Source organism: Saccostrea cucullata, unplaced genomic scaffold (genome assembly GCF_032062105.1).
Source record: "Saccostrea cucullata isolate Sc308-1 unplaced genomic scaffold, CSIRO_AGI_Scuc_v1 ctg810, whole genome shotgun sequence".
Lineage (NCBI taxonomy): Eukaryota > Metazoa > Mollusca > Bivalvia > Ostreida > Ostreidae > Saccostrea > Saccostrea cuccullata.
This window is the reverse complement of record NW_026921048.1, coordinates 1-20,189: the sequence shown is the minus strand read 5'-3', so window position 1 is coordinate 20,189 and position 20,189 is coordinate 1. Positions and strand designations below refer to the sequence as shown.

Here is a 20,189-nt window from a genome sequence, read left to right as displayed (position 1 = left end):
ATCAATCACCTAAGAACCTTTTGCCCTTCTATTCTTTACCAGATTTCCCCGCTTTGTAATACTTATTGTGGCCCTATCCTACACCTAGAAATCATAATTTGGAGAATGTAAAATCTACATTACCAAAGAGTGCTTCCACATAAGTTCAGCTTTTTTGGCACAGTGGTTCTTGAGGTGAAGACTTTTAAAGATTTTCCTTTATATTTTAATGTTGAACTTGGATTCCCTATTATGGCCCAGCCTACCCCGGGTGTCATGATTTTTACCAATTTAGAATGTACACTACTTAAGGATCCTTCAACATAAGTTTCAGCTTTTCTGGCCTTGTGGTTCTCGAGAAGATTTTTCCTATATATTTCTATGTAAAACTTGGATTCCCTGTTGTGGTTCTGCCGTACCAAAGGGGGTCGTGTCATGCTTTTAACAATTTAAAATCTACACTACCCCAGGATGCTTCCACATAACTTTCACCTCTTCTGTCCCATTCGTTTGTGAGAAGACGTTTTTACCTATAATTTTCAATGTAAAACTTGGATTCCCTATTGTGGCCCCACCTTAACCCCTGGATCATTTATAATTTAGATCCTACACTGCTCAAAGATGCTTCCATATAAGTCTCAGCTTTTCTATCCCTCTGGTTCTTGAGAAGAAGATTTTAAAGTTTTTTTTCCCTATAGGCCTATATTTCATTGTTAAATTATGATTCTCTATTGTGGCCCACCCATACCCCCGGGGTTATGTTTTTATTTTTACAATTTATAATCTACACTACCAAAGGATGCTTCCACATAAGTTTCAGCTTTTCTGGCCCAGTGGTTCTTGGAAGAAGATTTTTTAATGATGCCACCCTATTTTTGTCTTATCTTGATTATATAATTATCTCCCATTTTAGTAAGACTAGACCCTTCAATTTTATAACTTAAATTCCCCTTTCCCGAAGAATGTTTTGTACCAAGATTGGTTAGAATTGGCCCAGTGGTTCTTGCAAAGAAGTTAAAATGTGAAAAGTATACACACGGACGGACAGACGGACGTACGGCGGCCAACGGGTGACCAGTAAAGCTCACTTGAGCTTTCAGCTCAGGTGAGCTAAAAACCAATGCCTTGTTGCCATGAATCAAAAATGGAGCAACGATACATACGTGTCGTTTTCCGCAATTTGGCATGTACCCGGAATGGGTTTTACCATGGCATATTGCTCAACGAGCAATTGCCGGCTTATGTCAGCCTGTTCAAGGCAGGAAGTTTACCCCATAGTCGCCATATTAAAGTTGCGTGTAAAAATATAGTACTTACTGTCTATTGATTTCAAATCAGCTTAATATTCAAATCATAGGTGTTGCAAATTAGAAACGTGCATGAGGGCGCAGTTCTTTTTCCAGTAGTAATCTTTTCGTAGACTTGAAGATAGGCGAGGGGATCTCGGACTGACGTTATTCCTGTATAGAATTAAATCATTACAATGTTTTGATATAAGATATAATTCTGAGTTGCGTTGTCGAGGTTAATGCCATCGATCCGCTATATAAAAAGAATGAATTGATCTGAGTTCATTGATGGTTATTCTAAAAATCAAACGACAATTAAAGCTTCACCAAAAAGAGGTTATCACAATTTTTTTGCCTGTTGCACCTAAGTAAAATATGCAACGCATTGAATGACATTTTTTCCGTTGTATTGTTTTTCTTTAATTTACCATAGAAAAAAAACTTTACGAGTACTTTCCGTAGATTCAAGAAGTAATTATCCAAAATGTCTTGCTTGACTCGATTTCTTTGACATGAACTGGTTAGTTTTCCTTGAAAGTCAACTGTACAAAATCTGCAATCGATATAGTACGATTTTCTGCATGCTAGTGCGTTAACATTTATTTTACTTTTTCTGTTGACTTATATACCCATATGGATCAAACAAATGAATAAACACACCTGAACTGAAAGCTCAAGTGAGCTTTTCTGATCACCCGTTGTCCATCGTCCGTCCGTCCGTCTGTAAACTTTTCACATTTTCAACTTCTCTAGAACCACGTGCACTCGGTCAATTTTAACCAAACTTACTACAAAGCATCCTTATATGAGGGGGAGTTTAAATTGCCAAAATGAAGGACCAAGTTTCCTTCTAAAGTAGATAATCCAGAAAAGACAAAAATAGGGTAGGGTCATTAAAAAATCTTCTTCTCAAGAACCACTAGGCCAGAAAAACTGAAACTTATCTTGAAGCATTCTTGTGTTTTGTAAATTCTAAATTATTAAAATCATGACCCCCAGGGGTAGAGTGGAGCCACAATAGGGAATCCAAGTTCTACATTGAAATATATATGTAAAATCTTTAAAAATCTTTTTCTCAAGAACCACTGAGCCAAAAAAGCTGAAACCTATGTGGAAGCTTGCTTGGGTAGCGGAAATTCTAAATTGTTAAAAACATGACCCCCGAGTGAAGGGCGGGACTATAATAGGAAATCCAAATTTTACATTGTAATATGTAGGGAAAATCTTTAAAAATCTTCTTCTAAACAACCACCCGGTCAGAAAGGCTGAAACAAATATGGAAGTATCCTGGGGTAGTGAAGATTTTACATTCTCCAAATAATGACCCCTGGAGGTAAAGCAGGGTCATTAAAGGTATTACAAATGGGAAATCTTGTAAAGAATAATAACATGGCCAAAGTTACTCAGGTGGACGATGTGGCCTATGGGCCTTCGTAATGAAGTGATAATTAGTTTTGGTAAGTAAGTAAATATTTTTTTTAAGTGACATTTGTATAGTATCCACTACAACAAATAGATACATGTACAAAATAAACGTATATACATTTCACACGGCGCATTAGACCTATATGTCAGTTTAATATCCATGTATATAAAACTTTTCCATAATCAATAAAATTAATTTGATTGGTATAAATATTTTTGTCTTACTGAAAAACATAGATTTAAAAATTTGGCAGTATATCTTTTATATTTGAGTTTTCATTTGAGTACTGTATTCAAATTATCAAAAGGAGCCACATTTCTATTTAAATTAACATAATGAAAAAAAATATGAAAAAAATCTCTCATATTTCATGGATTTTACAATGAAATAAGAAATGATTTTTTGTTTAAATTATCTTCTACCAATCCGTCTTTACATAAAACAAAATAACGTTCTTGGGTCTGTTCGTTTCAAAATCCGCTGTTTCTATTAATGGATTTTGCGAGCAGCGCTGACTTTTAAAGTGGACCTTGATAATATACGGAAGACCTTTAGCGATAAAAATATTTAGCTGCACATTTAATTAAACGAAAACAAGGATCAGAAATAAAGTGCATATAAGTTGCCCATGAAGCATCCGACAACCACCCTACCCTCATAGACCGCACTTCACATGTTGGTGCTTGAAACACCATACTTATTACCACTACAAATATTTTCTTATATCTGTTATTAATTCTATACCTCCATACGTCAGGTTTAAATGTCTAAGTAAACAGTTAAACAGGTTGAGCACAGACCACCAAATGTCATTTAACCCCTGTTTGATGATCAATCGCCCAAATCGGCGTCGTTTTTACCTACCAAATGGTAGTTTTTTTATATTCAAATTCATTTTTATTAAAATAAAGCAAACGCGCATTTACTTAGGCATTGGGGAATTTAAGTTAACAAATTCCCCGCATAATTAATACAATTTAGTCAATTTTCCATGTAAACTTCGTAAAGACGAAACCCACAGCTGTCTGTGACGGACGAACGATTTGCTCAAACAATACGAACAAATATTTTGTTGTGTATAGTTCGGTAAAAATTATATTAAGACTAGAGGTGCAAGTCTAGATAAGTGACTTTTCAAACGATCTTTTGATCTTCGTCAATATAAATCTCTATAAAATCCCGATAAACTCCTCGTATTTTATTCATATGGTGGGCACTTATTGCTATAATATTATTTTTTTCTACATTTGAATGTAACATATATTCTTTATTTTCCTTTAAATTCCTTTTTCTGTGCGACAGGAATTCCGATTTCTGTGCGACTCTCTGTGGTTTATTATGCATATCTATGATGTATCTACTATATGAATCCAATAATTTTGAATAAAAAATTTACAAAGTGACAGTTGCATTTATTCTTGTTTTTATTCTAATATTATGGTTTTCGAGCAAGATTTTATCATGAACTCGCAGCACATCCTATTTTTATAAAGAATGAAGCCATTCAATTCGAAATAAACGAAATAAAAAGCGAATTCTTACCTTTCCTTTTATTTTACCTTTTGAAAATTGACACTAACGGGCCTCTGTAGTTAAATCAGTCTTTCGACCAAGTTCGAAAAAGATCGTCAGTTTTAATTGGTTAAGATAGATTATCGGTTGCCCGGATGACAAATAGAAATGTAAGAACACCACTGATAGTCGCAACAACGCCCGAGATGGGGGACATTTTCTTAAGTAAAAACACAGAAACGTTGCACTTGTTTACATAGGTGACGATTTTGTCAAAATTTTGAACGACACTGCACAAAACATTCCGCGTTGAAATTCTGATTTTTTTGTCCACAGTACAGATAAATATCTATATTTTATTCCCGTGAGTAAAATTACGCGCCATTTCAAGCCATTCCAGAAAACTAAACAAAACGATTTTTCTCCCCCATTTGGTATGTAAAAAACGACACCGATATGGGCGATTGACCACCAAACGGGGGTTAAGGGGGATGTCCGGCCACCTTAGGTGGACTGAGAACAAAATGTAAACAATTCTTCAAATGGCTAAAGTATACTCTAGTATAATGAAATTTCAAGTCCCTAGGATGAAGAGACAATAAATACACATGTATGTATAATTGAATGCATGTTTGGCCTAAATAATTTATACTTTTGCAGGTAAGTGCTCTTGATATGCTTCATAGAACTGCGCACTACACAATTCAGCAGAGCCTTAAAAAATCCAAAAAAAAATATGCTAAGTGTGCATTAATGTTCTCTCTACAATCATTTGTTGAGAAAATGCCCTAATGCACACTTTGCATATTTTTTTCGGATTTTTTAAGGATTTGCTGAATTTGAAACATATCAAAAGCATTTTTCTGCAAAAGTGTAAATCATTTACACAAAACATGCATTCCATTATGCATATTTATTGTTTTTCAATCATAAGGACTTAAAATTTGATAAAATTATGATGTATTTTAGCCATTTGAAGAAATGTGTACATTTTGTTCTTATTGCACGAAAGGTGGCCGGACATCCCCTTAAATGACCACTTGGTGGTGTGTGCCCAACCTGTTAAATGTAAAAGTCAGTGCTCCTCGCAAAAGTCAATTTGTAGCGGAAGGATACGATGTAGATTTCCGATGTTGTATTAATTATGTGGTCTTCACAATATCTGTTGCGCCGGAATCCTTTCTGTGTGTCGTACATGGCGGAAGACCCCTTAAATTTGTATGTGTTATCACAGCTTTAAAAAGAAATTAAGGTAGGGTTCTCTTTCTTGATGGAATTAAGCGCATATATAAACCTCTTAGACTGTAAGATACAGTATTCATTTTTATTAGAATTCTTGCATCGACCAGGTCATTACTATTATATATATCATGTATAGGTCGCATGATGAAAGTAGACGCAGTTAATATACATGTATGTCTGAAGCAAGTCAATGTTCACCCGTAAGAGGTTGCCATCATGGTATAATTGACTGTAGTTCGTTAGTGGAATGATAATAAGTGTTAATAAATAAGTAAGTAAATATTTTATCATAGTGACATTTGTATAGTTATCCACAACAACAAATAAATACATGTATAATATAACCGTATGTACATTTCACCCGGCTCATTAGACCTATATGTCAGTTTAATATACACGTATATACAATATTTCCATAATCAATAAACAAGATAGCGCGCATGACTCCTTTTTAAACTTTTAAATTTATTCTTTTCAGTAATATTTTTGTCTTACTGAAAAGAATAAATTTAAAAATTTGGCCGTTTGTCTTTGATTGAGTTCTTATTAATGTGTTTAAATTATCAACAGGAGTTACACTTCTATCTAACTTACATTCTCGTACCTATCAATTTTACCGAAATTTTCAGTAAAAGTAATATTATTATAGGTATTACGAAGTTTTAACTCACCTCTACGAAGTTGGGGGAACTTATGTAATACCCTCGGCGTCAGCGTCCCGGGTTAAGGTTAAGTTTTTTGGAGCAGTTTTCTTTTTAAGTACTTCTATGTCCTATATTGATTAGACATGCATGGAAGATGTTTCTAGTGTGTTTCATTGTACCAGTCAAACTTTCAGATGCTGCAATTTCGGCAAAGAAATGACCAGGTTAATGTTTTTGGAGTAGGTTAACATTTTTGGTGCAGTTTTTGGTGTAGGTCTCATTTTCGAGTAACTATAAGCCCTATGCTGACCAAACTTTCATGGATGGTACATCTTAGGATGCACACTACCAGGCTTGTTTCGGATGCTGAATCTGACCTACATTTTCCGCATGAGTGAACAGGTTTATGTTTTTGGTGCAGGTCTCATTTACAAGTAACTATGAGCACTACAGTGACCAAAATTGCATGGATGATACATCTAAGGATGCATACTACCAGACTTGCTTCGGATGCTGAATGTGACCTACATTTTCCAGTTGAGTGAACAGGTTAAAGTTTTTGGTGCAGGTTTCATTTCAAAGATACTATGAGCCCTATAATGACAACACTTGCATGGATGGTACATCTTAGGATGCATACTACCAGACTTGCTTCGGATGCTGAATCTGTCCTACATTTTCCGGTTGAGTGAACAGGTTAAAGTTTTTGGTGCAGGTTTCATTTCCAAGGTACTGTGAGCCCTATAATGACTAAACTTGCATGGATGATACATCTTAGGATGCATACTACCAGACTTGCTTCGGATGCTGAATCTGACCTACATTTTCTGGACGAGTGAACAGGGTTAAAGTTTTTGGTGCAGGATTCATTTCCAAGGTACTATGAGCCCTATATGACCAAACTTGCATGGATGGTACATCTAAGGGTGCATTCTACTAGGTTGGCTTCGGATGCTAAATCTGACTTACATTTTCTGGATTATTGAAAAGGTTAGTTTTTTATACAAGTTTCATTTCCAAGTAACTTTGAGCTCTATGTTGAGCAAACTTGCTTGGATATACATCTTAGGATGCACACTAATGGACTTGCTTCAGATGCTGAATTCGACAAACAATTTCATAGTATGGACCTCGTAAAAGTTATGGGTGCAGGTCTATTACCAAGAAACTATACGGCTTATATAAACCAAACTTGCACAAATGATTCATCAGGGATGAAAACTCTCAAAACTGCTTCAGGTGCTGGATTTTAATTACGTTTTCATGATGAAGAACTAGTTTGAAGTTTTTATATAGGTCTATTCCAAAGTATCAAATCAAAATTGCATAAATTTTGCATTTTTGGATGTACACTTTTTGTTGGTTAATTGTGTGACTTTGCCTTACTTAAAGACAACATTCATTGAGGTGAGTTCTGTAATCTCTGATTACCTATGTTTTTATTTACTGAAAATTTCGATAATATTGATAGGTACACGAAATCCTGTGATTCAAATTTATACTATGAAAAAGTGTCTTTGATATTTCATAGATTTGACAATGAAATAAGAATTTTTAAAATTATTATTTAGAAATACTATAATACGTAGTCTTAACAAGATCTGTTGCGCCGGAATCCTTTCTGTGTGTAGCACATGGAGAAAGATCCGTTTGTATGGTATGTACTGCTTTAAAAAGAAATTAAGGTAGGTTTCACTTTGTTGATGGAGTTGAACGCATATATAAACCTCTAAAACTATAAGTCAAAGTATTCATTTTTCTATAAGAATTCTTGCATCGACCAGGTCATTACTAAAATATGTTGAAATGAAATTAGAAACAGTTAATATACAGTAAGACCAACGCGGATTATGCATTATACCCGCTCCCCCGCGGTATGTTATCCTTTCCCACCTGTTTATATTCGTAGCGGAAGGATACGCACGGTGTTGGAACACATTGACGTTACGTCAAAATAACGTTATTTAAGTCATAATGTTGTTATTACGTTTCGAACCTCATACTTGCATAGTTTAGATCTTAAATGATTTTAGGAAATCCGATCTTGTATTAGGTTGGTAAGGGTATTATGTGGTCTTCACAAGATCTTTTGAGCCGGAAACCTTTTTGTGTGTCAGATCGATAGAATATTCCATTATCTTCTAGATATTGCTGTATTCTGTTGTTTAAGACTAAACTGTAGCATTTTGCAACGACTGATAATAAGCTGATTTCGTTGTAGATTAAAGGTTAAAAAAGATGGAAAAGCGACACATATTATAATGTCTGTAACTTCATAAACACATATACATGTATGTATAGTTTTATAAATATCAAAGATATTTTGGGACATAAGTGCTTTTTAAGAAAGTTTTCCTTCCTGATGTTCCTTTGGTTAATAATCACATAAAAATCCACACTACATTTAATTTTAACATGACGCATTTCTTTAAAATGAAAAATACATAGATATAAACCTTTTTAAAAATCATTTTTCCTTGATAATCGACATGTTAATTTGGTGTCAAAATGAACGCTTCACTTTGATGAATCGTGTTCAATATGTTCATACAGAAAAACTGTGGCACGGATGGATATGATTGCTAAATAAAAGGGGTGTATCACAACATAGATACATAATGTTAAAGAGGGTGTGATGCATTGTAAACCTAAACTGAAGAATCGAAGAAAATATTAATGAAAAACCCGTTACTTTTTTTAGTGCAAATAATTTTCCTATATAGCATTATAATTTGTTTTTAAATCAGTGCACTGTTTGGTTTCTTTCTCCGAGTTTCTTTCCATTCATCGGAAAACTTAGAACTGACCAAAAAGGACAAAAACCCCCGCTTGGTTTTTCACAGAATGTGCTAAGTCACTATTAATACTTATATAAGATGGATTTATTATGCCTCTACTGATTTTTTTTCTTATATAAAAGTTAGGCAGTAAAATGTGAATAATTCCCTAGAAATCTCTGTGAATGGACTAATCCCGGTGATTAGTCAAATGAGCTAATCCCTGCCTAGGGAGCTAATTCCCGGTTATCCGTAATCCTCTAGATTTTACTTTTGTATCGGTCTAATATGTTAATGGACTAATCCCCGTGCTTTAGTCCGGAAGCTTATTCCCTGTCATTAACAATCCTCGATTTTTTTAATTTTTGTATCGGTACATGTATAATAAAACAGTTAAAAAGTATATCATTGATGGAGTTAGCAAGATTTCAGTTCCTCATGATCAGGACTATTTCCCTCGGATGTACCTCGGGAAAGAGTCCTGTTCTTGGGGAACTGGAAACTCCCTCAACGATATACTGTAACTGTATTCGAAGAGGTGTTCACAATTTGTTTAAACATTTAGTGTTAAATTTACCGGTAATTGTTCATTATATTATTTTTTATAATGAAACAAAGGCGCATTTCATGCATAATAAAACGTCTATACCGTTAATCATTAGAATTAAACGAAAAGACAACAATTTTTCAAGTATTTTCCTACTGAAAAGTAGTCAGGCTTTAATTATCTATTTTTTTACACTGACTATAGATTAACATCATTACACCCCCTCAGATCATAAGCAATCTTGTGAAGTGGAAACTCCCAACCCCCAGATTATTCTCCATAAGAATGATACAAAACAGCAACGAATAATGAACTTTTTCTGTCGATGACCTTGAAGTTGCACATATGATTATGGGTCAAGGTCATGACACACCCTCAAATCATAAGAAATTTTTATTTCAAATGAGAATTCACCAAGATTATCCATAAGAAAGATATGGACCTGAAACGGATTATGAACTTTTTCTTCAATTGAAATTGAATTTGCCCATTGACCTTGGTTCAAGGTCATGACATACCCTTTGGTTATGAACAATCTTTCTGTGAGGCAGTAGTTTCTAATCTTCCTCATTAAGAGAGATGTGGACCATACACGTTTGCACAGACAGACAGACGGAAAGAAAGACTGATTAACAGACAGGCTGACATACGCGATTCCTATTTTAACCCCTCCCCCACTTTGTTTGCGGGGAATATAAAGATCATGATGCTTTATATATGGCCTGATTTTATAATCGTATAAAAAAAAATCTTTTTCAGAGAGGTAAAACCTTCGATTTCTCAGCTACAAGTATATGTTAGTCAGTCAGTAAATGCTGCGTCCTTTTTATTTTCAGATTAAAATGAGATCAAGCCGACTGTCGACGAGTCTCTACACCTATCTTCTTGGGGGTGGATTTAAAAGTTCTTTGAAAAAAGTCTTTCTTCTATCTCTATTGTTCGCCATCATAGTCTGGATTTACAGCTTCGTAAGGCTCAGTGCTGTTTACCATGACCACTGTTTACACTGGTCAGAAACATCCGACATTAGGATACCACAAGATGAGCTCCTTCATCAAGTGTCTCCATATAACCTCTCATGTTTATATCAGCGCTACGTCACTTCCCTTCAAAGTTTGTGTACAGAACCGAAACGTTTTGGAAACGTAGATTACGGTGGTGTTCGAATTTGCACGGATGGCGGCGTGGCGCCGAGTTTGAATTGTGTTGTTTACAGCTATAATCATGATTTAAGTGATAGGTTTGTTGAGCAGATACATGCCAAATACAGGTGTAACGTTGTATTCTATGGAGATGAAATGGAACCGCGAAAAAATACACACCTTTTAAGATTTAATAAAATTTTATACAACTACGAAAGAAAACTTAGCGTAGTAATTCTTAAAATCAAATCTAGTGATTTTCCGTTTCTATTAGATTTTTGCAAAAGTGTTAGAGTAGCTAGTATAAAACAAATTATTTTAGAGATTCACTATGACACAAAAAAGGAAAATCCGGAAGATTACATTATGTTGCTTACAGCACTACGTGAATTACACTCTTCTAATTACGTAATATATTGGTACGACAGAAACTGGGAATATGTTGAAAACAGTAGGACAAAACAAAGAAAATCTAAATGTTTTACCATAAACATGTTTCTGACAAATCGAAATACTTCCTCCTCGTCCCAGCATGAATCAAATATGATTTCACCGAAAATAAATTTACCAGATATAGCTCCACTGGGAATACGTCCTCTCGGTCGAGAGGAAGATTTAAAATACGAAAAGATGTTCAACGATTATATAACAAAACACCAAATTCTCTGCAAACAGATGATCCGTTTGGGGAATATTGTGGACGGAGGATGGGACGTATGTCATGATATCCGGTTCCGGCCGAAAACACCTTGCATAGTGTATTCCTTTGGAATAAGTAACGACTTTTCTTTTGATGAGGACATGGAGAAAACTTACGGATGTGACGTTTTTTCATTTGATCCGAGTATGAATGTCGGTAATTATAAACATTCGGAACACATCATGTTTTATCAAGTTGGACTCGGCGATAAAGTTAGTGAGATCGAAGTGAAAGGGATAAAATGGAAAATTAAAAATTTGAAGACAATAATTAAGGAATTAGGTCATACAGAGAAAAAGATTGATGTGCTTAAAATAGATATAGAAGGAAGTGAAAGACAGATTCTTCCGGAAATAATAGAATCCGGTGCTCTAAAAAACGTAGTTCAACTATGTCTGGAATTTCATAACTATACTGACGTTGGTGCTTTGAGAAAACTTTATGAGCTCGGGTTTAGAATATATTGGGCCCACCAGAATCCTACAGCGCCTACATACAAGAGCAATGAGACTTTTGCTTATTATATTGATGTATATTTTGTAAATATTAACTTTAAATAGATTTAAATTTTCATTAAATTTCATATTGATTATTTTACAAATTTGTTATTTTTATTTGTTGGGTATTCAAAGATGATTCAGACGGTACATTTATAACCTCAGTATGAATGTTTCACTGCATTCATTCTTTGAAATTCTTTTTCTCTGAATATGGATATTACACAAACTAAGTACGTGTATAGTTCTAATGAGCACGGTTGCCCCTTCTCAAATTTTGATTTTCATGACCCCTGGGTCAGAGGTTCTGGTCTTAATACGGGACTCTATAGATTGATTATTATAATAAGAAAATGCATTTAATTCTTTAAAAAATTCTTTGAGAATCTTGTTGTATGCACTTATTTTTAAATTATTAGTGTGCATGGTTATGATAAAAAAGGGTGCTTCTTCCAAAATTGTGAAATTCATAGCCTCATGATCAGTATGAGGCTACAGAGATCATGCAGTGAATGTGCATTTTACTTTGAAATTCTTTCTGCACCTGGATATAAAACAAAGAAATTAAATGTATAGATATGCTAAACAAAACTGCTTATTCTAGAATTATGAGTTTCATGGCCATTAATATTGAGTCAGATGTTCAAATGTCTTCCAAAGTAGTGAATTTCATCACCCTGGGATGGATTCTGTTGTTCCAGTAGGGCTGTGCTGAATCTGTAGTGAAAATGAAACATTTATTGATAATCTTCACTGCTCCTCGGCATATCAGAGGCAAACAGAGTAAGTTTTAATGAGCAAGGGTATTTTAACCAGGTTTTTCACAACTGTACCATTTGGTCAAGCGTTCTCCTTCTGGTAAAATAGTACGAAAGCACTGTAGAAGTTAGTTTGTTTTAAAATAGTCTGCATATGCAGGTGATAGTGATAATTGGGGGACAGATAAGAACTTATCATGAACATTATTTGTTACTGAACACTACACTTATTATTTCAGTAATCCCAATCATCCCTTTTCTCTCGCTATGGAAAACAAAGCCTTAACTATCAGTTTATTTGTTTATAATTGTTGTAATATTCTCATGTCATACACAATTATAGAAGAAGCAATCTTGTTCATCATAACTATGTCATAGTTAGTTTTTGTTGAATACCCAAGGGCAGAGAAGATCTTCAAAGAATTTATGCATTTTCATTATATAATCAATAAAACACCGTTCTAACATAAGAACCCCTGTCCCAGAGGCCATGAAATTCACAATTCTGAAAGAGGCAACCTTGTTCAACACAACTTTGTAACTGGTTAGTTTATTTAAAACCCAGGAGCAGAGAAGAAGACTTTTTAAGAAAATATGGATTTTCACTGTATAATCTATTTAGCCCCGCCAAAGCACTAGAACATGGGGAAATGAATTTCACAATTTTGGTAGAGGCATATTGCAAACATGCCAACAGTTTTACTGTTTGATGTCCAGGAGTAAAGAAGAAGATTTTTAAAATTGGTAAGTGGTTTGGCATAACCCCTCAAGCACGAGGGGGACATGGACCATAAATTCACGATTTTGTTCTCAGTCATCCATATATGCTTTATGCTACAATTGGTTGAAATTGGTTGAGTGGTTGCAGAGAAGTAGCTAAAAATGTTAAAAACGAAGAAAAAAAACCCAGTAATGATGACATTTTTTAACACCAAGATGTGCAACCTGTCCCTTTTTACAGGAAACCGAACAATTTATTTTTAAAAACGGAAGAAAATTCGTTATTCATTCTTCTTTTACCTGCGAAAGTTCAAATTTGATATATGTCATGACATGTTCAGGATGCGGCGAGCATTATATTGGCCAAACCGGGGACACCCTTAAACACCGAATGACCGTCCATCGTCAACAGATTCGTCAAACTGAATACCAGTGCACTGCCGTGAGCGGACATATCAGAATATGTGCTGAAAACATTTTCCCTAATTTTACAGTTTTTCCTATATACAAGTTCTATAACAAGACTTCCGAAAAAGAACGTGAAACCAAGGAAAAACATTTTATTTCATTTCTTAAACCAAAGCTAAATGCCCTGTCATAATAGACAATTTACAATTTTCCCGCATTATTTGTCTAATTGTTAACGTAATAACGTAACATAATGACGTCACAATGAACTGTACTAAAGCGCAACACTTTTGACGTTACATGACGTCACAATATACTTTGAAATGTTTGTATCTATAGCAATATGTCAAAACTCCTGATGATACAATTGAAACCGGTAGAGTTTTAATCGGCGTTCTGTTATTTTTTAATATATATATATATATATATATATATATATATATATATATATATATATATATATATATATATATATATATATATATATATATATATATATATATATCCAAAATTTAGATAATGTCTCAGTAATCGGATAACAATATTTAAAAAAATAAAAAAGAAAACACAAAAATCCTCAGTTAAGCTTATAGCTGTTTTAGTGTGATGTGGATGGCTCGATCCAAAATGTAGGTATTGGTATGTATCGGTCGGTTTATAGTAAATATCCGTATTTAAGCTGGTATTATCCTTTGTTACAAGAACATCGAGAAATGGCATTTGCATATCATCTGTTTCCATCGTGAATTTGATATCCGAATTCATTTGGTTTAGTAGATCATAAAACTCCGTTAGTTTATCGACATGCTCCTCCCATAAGATAAAACAATCGTCTAAAAATCTTTTCCATTTAGACGGTATTTTGTTTGCAGATTCTATCCCCCACAACGTACATAGCTGATCATGTAACTTATGTTCTAGATAACCAAGGGTTAATGTTGCCTAGGTAGGTGCAACCTTTGTCCCCATTGCTGTTCCCTTAATTTGGAGGCAAAGATGGTCTGAAAAAGCAAACGTATTGTTATCTAGAACTAATTTTAAAGCCTCCAGGATGAAGTCCCGTTGAAATCTGTCGTTTAGAACATCGGGATAATTTTCAATCCAGAATTTGACTGCTAGCAATCCCAATTCTGTAGGAATATTTGTATATAAACTTACAACATCCAGTGTAACAAGTTTAGTGTTAGAGGTGACTTGAGTAGGTTAATTATTTATAAAATCCAGATCGTCTCTCACAAAGCTGGGTACTTTTTGACAATATGGTTTTAAAAGTATATCCAATAAATGACACAGTCTTTGCGTTGAAGAGTTCGGTCCTCCTACAATGGGTCTGAAGCTTAAATCAGCCGGATCAGCACATGTAATACATATGCTATTTTGCTCTTTTATGGCATCCTTAATAATTTTAGATTTGTGTACTTTAGGTAAACCATAGAATTGACTCTCTCGGAATTCAAAGTTTGTCAGGTAGTCCTTTTCCTTATCTGTTAAACCCTCTGATAGTGGTCCATATACTAAGTTTTTTATTTTTGTAAAAATATAGCCGACGCCAACCTCCAAACCTAAAGAATCTCCTAACAAGAGCCAGATTCTCGTCGGATGAGGAAAAACGCACTGTAGCCAAATGTATGGATCCCCTGTGTGGAACCTGCCCTTATTTAAAAACCGGAGAAAAGTTTACATTTAAATGTGGTAAAACGTTTACCGTCAATGCGAATATGTCATGCAAAACTAGAAATTTAACATACTGTATGACTTGTACTTCATGCGGGGAAAACTATATAGGACAGACCGGTAACAAACTAGCTGACCGTGTAAGAGTCCATAAACAACAAATACGAGACCCCTCCGTCAGGAATACACCTTGCAGTGAACATTTTGATTCATGTGCGAATGGAAACTTTTTGATATTTCCATTTTAAAAAGTCACAGAAGATAATGAACAATTACGGAGGGCCAAGGAAGATTATTTTGTTAAATTATTTCAGCCTTAATTAAATGTAAATTGAACATTTCAGCTTTAATGAAATTTAAAACCCAGGAGCAGAGAAGAAGACTTTTAAAGAAAATATGGATTTTCACTATGATGACGTTTTTAAAATGGTTGAGTGTTTGCAGAGAAGTAGATCACAATGTTTGAATGATAACACACGACGGACGAAAACGGATAGCAATAGGTCACCCGTGTTTATTTAATCCATTTTTTTTTCATTGAAATATACAGGAAATATCTTTTTAAAAATTCCCTCTCTTCTACTACTGGGCCGAAAAGATGAAACTTAAGTGGAAGCATTCTTGGTAGTGTAGTTTCTATACTGTCCAACATGGCACCCGGGGGTACGGCGGGGCAATAAATGGGAATCTGAATCGGAAATTTGATTGAAATACATACATGTATAGAGAAAAAGTCTTTAAACATCTTCTCTAGAACTAAATGGGCCAATAAAGCTGAAAATTATATGGAAGCGTCCTAGGATATAGTGTAAAGAATGGGTGGACTTAACGCCCAATTTTGGATCATTTTGCGACTATTCTACCAAGCTGTAATTAAAGTGAATCCAAAATAAATTACAAGCAATTTAAAAACTACGAATACATGGTTATTTTAGGTATAACATTTGTAAACAATAGGCCCATGGGCCACATCGCTCTCTGAGTAACTTTACCAGTTTCCCCCCTTTGTAATACCTATCGTGACCATACCCTACACCTAGGGGTCATATTTTAGAGAATTTAAAACTATACTACCCAAGAATGCTTCCACATAAGTTCAGCTTTTCTGGCTCAGTGGTTTTCGGGGAGAAGACTTTTTCCTTTATATTTCAGTGTAATACTTGGATTCCCTATTGCGGCCCAGCCTACCTCTGAGGACCATGATTTTAACAATTTAGAATCTACACTACTTCAGGATGCTTCCACATAAGTTTCAGCTTTTCTGTCTCAGTGGTTCTTGAGAAGAAGATTTTTCCAATATATTTAAATGCAATACTTGGATCTCTATTGTGGTCCCGTCCTACCCTCGGGGGTCATGATTTTAATAATTTACATTCTACACTACTCAAGGATGCTTCCAAATAATGTTCAGCTTTTCTGACTCAGTGGTTTTTGAGAAGATTTTTTTTTAATGACGCCATCCTATTTTTGTCTTATCTTGACTATCTCCCCTTTGAAGGGGACTACGCCCTTCACTTTCACAATTTAAACTCACCTTTCCCAAAGAATGTCAAACATACGCTGACTATGTATTCAGACGATGAAATACGCGTGACTCTGATCATCTATTGATATTTAAGAAATCTTCAGGTACCTTGCCTTCGATATTTATTTAGTTTACCTCAAAAAGAGCGTTTTAAATTCACATCTGTACCATGAATACACGGTTAAGACATCGGGGGTCTGTATGATGGGAAAAAAAATTAACATTCTTTGAAACTTAAATTTTTTCTGACCATTTAAGTCCATCCATTCTTTTTAATTCTGTAAAAAAAAAAAATGGCCCCCATAGGTACTGTAGGGCAGGGCCACAGTAAGAAATTAAAGTTTTTACATTGAAATATATCTGAAAAATCTTTAAAAATATTTTTCTAAAAACCCATTGGGCAAGAAAAGCTGAAACTAATGTTAAGGCATCCTTGGGTAGTGTGAATTCTAAATTGTTCAAATCATTAACCCGGGAGGTATAAGGCGGAACCACAATTGGGGTTCAAAGATTTACATTAAAATGCTTAGAAAAAAGTCGTTAAATATCTTCTTCTCAAGAACCAAATGTTATTGGGCCAGAAAAACTGTAACATATTTGAAAGCATAATGAGATAGTGTACTTTCTGAACTATTCAAATCATAACTCCCTACAGATAAGGTGGCACCACAATAGGGAATGCAAGTTTTGATGTGAAATATATAGGAAAAAATCTTCTCCTCAAGAAACACTAGGCCTGAGGCCAGAAAAGCTGAAACTTATGTGAAAGCATCCTGTGGTAGGATAGATTCTTAAATGTTCAAATCATGAATGGGGAAAACAAGTTTAACATTCAGATTTATAGGAAAACCTTTTCAAGAACAACTAAGGCAGAAAAGTTAGACATACATGTATGTGGAAGCATTGTGGGGTAGTGTGGATTCAAGATTTTTCAAATCATGGCCCCCAGGAGTAGGATCGGCGCCAATATAGGGGAACAGCTGGACCTAAGTTAATCAGTTACGCTGTAAGCGTTGAGGCCCATGGGCTTCTTGTTTACGAATCCTTCATTATTTCTTTCTATTTATTTCCCTTTATTCTTGAGATATAATCCTTTTCTCCAAATACACAAAGAACAATCTGATAAAAGATTTTATTGCAACCTTTGAGGTGAACTTTATGATTAATCTAATAACTGTAGAAACTTATTTTGTATCAATACATAGAGGGTATTTGCATTAAAATATAAAAAGTTTATCTATCTGAAAACATGTTTTAATGCTTATGAAGCAAAATTGTGAGGCTAGTCCTGTAAAAACCCATAAGGCACATGCTAAATATAAAAATATACATTTATACCGTCATACAGCCTTTAAAAAATTACAATTCTTGTTAATAACGATGGATTTATCTGGACAAAATCCAAATAAATACAACAAAGATAACTGCCTTTCAAATAAAAATGAAAAAGATATATGCCATTCAAATACACATGAAACAGATATATATGCCATTCAACTTATTCTCTCGTTTCATTTCAAATTAGAACTATTTTTTAAACATTTTACGAAAGATTATTTAAAAAACCAAACTGCCGGAAAATTTCAAAAGCGTGTCATAGTGCAAAGTGAATAGGGTAAAAATCCGACAAAAAAGTAATAAAGCAAAGGGAAAATGGGGAAATAACGCGAAAAAATGAAATGCTTTAACACATGGAGAAAAGGGATTTATATTGCTTCAAATGGAATGATGAGTTATGCAGCCCTGCAAAAGACAATAGGGCAGAGTAAAGAGGACCTTTAACGCAAAAACGGACGTTATTGCACCTTACCAAAAGGCATTAAAATTCCCCCTTTCTTGAAAATACTTATTTTTCAATTTCATCCCTTTTCGTGTATTACGCCCTTTCACTTTGCATTGTTTAACGTCTTCGTGGTTTCCATCGATTACTAAATATTAGGCTCCCCAAAACCAAAATGTACCTGTAATGTCTTTATCACACAACTCGTAAAATAGCTTCCTTAAACGTTAATGTTATTACAAGTTGTTCTAGAGTTTTTGACTCATTTTGATGTCTTCTTCACATGTCTTTAATTATCACAAATTTAAATATTACATCTGTTTCCTCCTTTATCCTGTTTATGATTGACATTCAGTTTGTTCCACCACTGAACCATCGTCTCCTGATATCATAAAAATAAATATGGGTGTCATATTACAAAGCAATATTATACATTTATTGCGTGATAGTGAGGGAAATATGAAGACTTATTCAGCCAAGAAAAATCATATTCCCCGAGGGCTTCGCCCGAGGGGAATATGATATTTCTTGGCTGAATAAGTCTTCATGTTTCCCGAACATTCATGCAATGAATTGTTTATTATACCGAAACAAGCAAAACCTTTAAAATAAACATTCAAATTCGGCACCTCTTTCAAATTCATCTTCATTTTTTACGTAAAGTTACTATAAAACCCTTCGTTCAACACATTGTCATCAGTTTTGTGACGTAAACTAGGCTATTGTTACGTCTACTTCTCTCGGGAGTTTTCGTTCAACGAACGAGAACTATATTGCGGGAAAATACATAAGGTGTTCTGAAGAGGTGGAATGTGATGAAAAGCGTGCCGACCGCCGGGAAATATGAAGTTGTACGGCCCGATCACGTGATAGCTTAGAACCAATCAGATAACGCGTTGTTTAGAATATCTATAATGAGGTATAATAATAATCCATGCATAGGCGTCGGAAGCAAATTGAAAGTGGGGATGCTAATTGAAAGTGGGGCTAAACCAACAAAAAAAGGTAAACCCCAATTTTCAATGCATAGAAAATGTCTATCTTTGAAAAAAAATTGGAGGGGTTAAGCCCCTCCCCCTTCGGTTCCAACGCCTATGCCATGTAAGTCATTTAACTAACTAGCGCACTTTTCTTTCAAAAAGACATTTTTCAAAGTTAAAATAACAAACATTCACTTGAGAATAACAGTCCAATGAAGTATGTATGATGTACCTTATAAAGTGGACAGAAGCCCCTAATCCTATGACTATTACTACAGGACCTACTACCAAGACCGTTATCAGTCCTGCTTGTGATTCGTCTTGCGCTGGAATCTCTGGGGAAAACATAAGGAGACATTTAAACGAAATACACTGTAAATACTAATATTATCATAAAACAAGAAAACATGTACATCTCTAGTGGTGTAAGAGGCCGATTTACAGATTTATCCATCAACCCCCCAACCGGATAAATTTTCAACCTGGATACCGAGGGAAAAGGTCTGACTCATTAATTTAATTATTAAAGATTCATTGATGACAAATTTTCAAAACGAAGAAAAAAAACCCCAGTAATCTACTACATCAG

The 20,189-nt window shown here is 34.6% G+C and overlaps 1 protein-coding gene and 1 long non-coding RNA gene across 2 annotated transcripts; one reads left to right on the top strand and one right to left on the bottom strand.

Moving 5' to 3' along the window:
• The first annotated feature begins 10,258 nt into the window (after positions 1–10,258).
• Positions 10,259–11,917, top strand: LOC134259055 (uncharacterized). The gene has a single exon (XM_062741653.1). The coding sequence runs from the start codon at positions 10,259–10,261 to the stop codon at positions 11,816–11,818; it is 1,560 nt and encodes a 519-aa protein (XP_062597637.1). The 3' UTR covers positions 11,819–11,917.
• A 6,040-nt stretch (positions 11,918–17,957) lies between these two features.
• Positions 17,958–20,034, bottom strand: LOC134259056 (uncharacterized). Its single transcript, XR_009990269.1, has 2 exons — positions 19,833–20,034; positions 17,958–19,002 (listed from the first exon to the last, which is right to left on the bottom strand). It is a non-coding gene; the product is annotated as an uncharacterized LOC134259056 (long non-coding RNA).
• Positions 20,035–20,189: the final 155 nt, after the last annotated feature.

Coding starts and splice junctions, on each gene's coding strand:
- LOC134259055 (XM_062741653.1), top strand. CDS start 10,259: ATGAGATCAAGCCGACTGTCGACGAGTCTCTACACCTATCTTCTTGGG.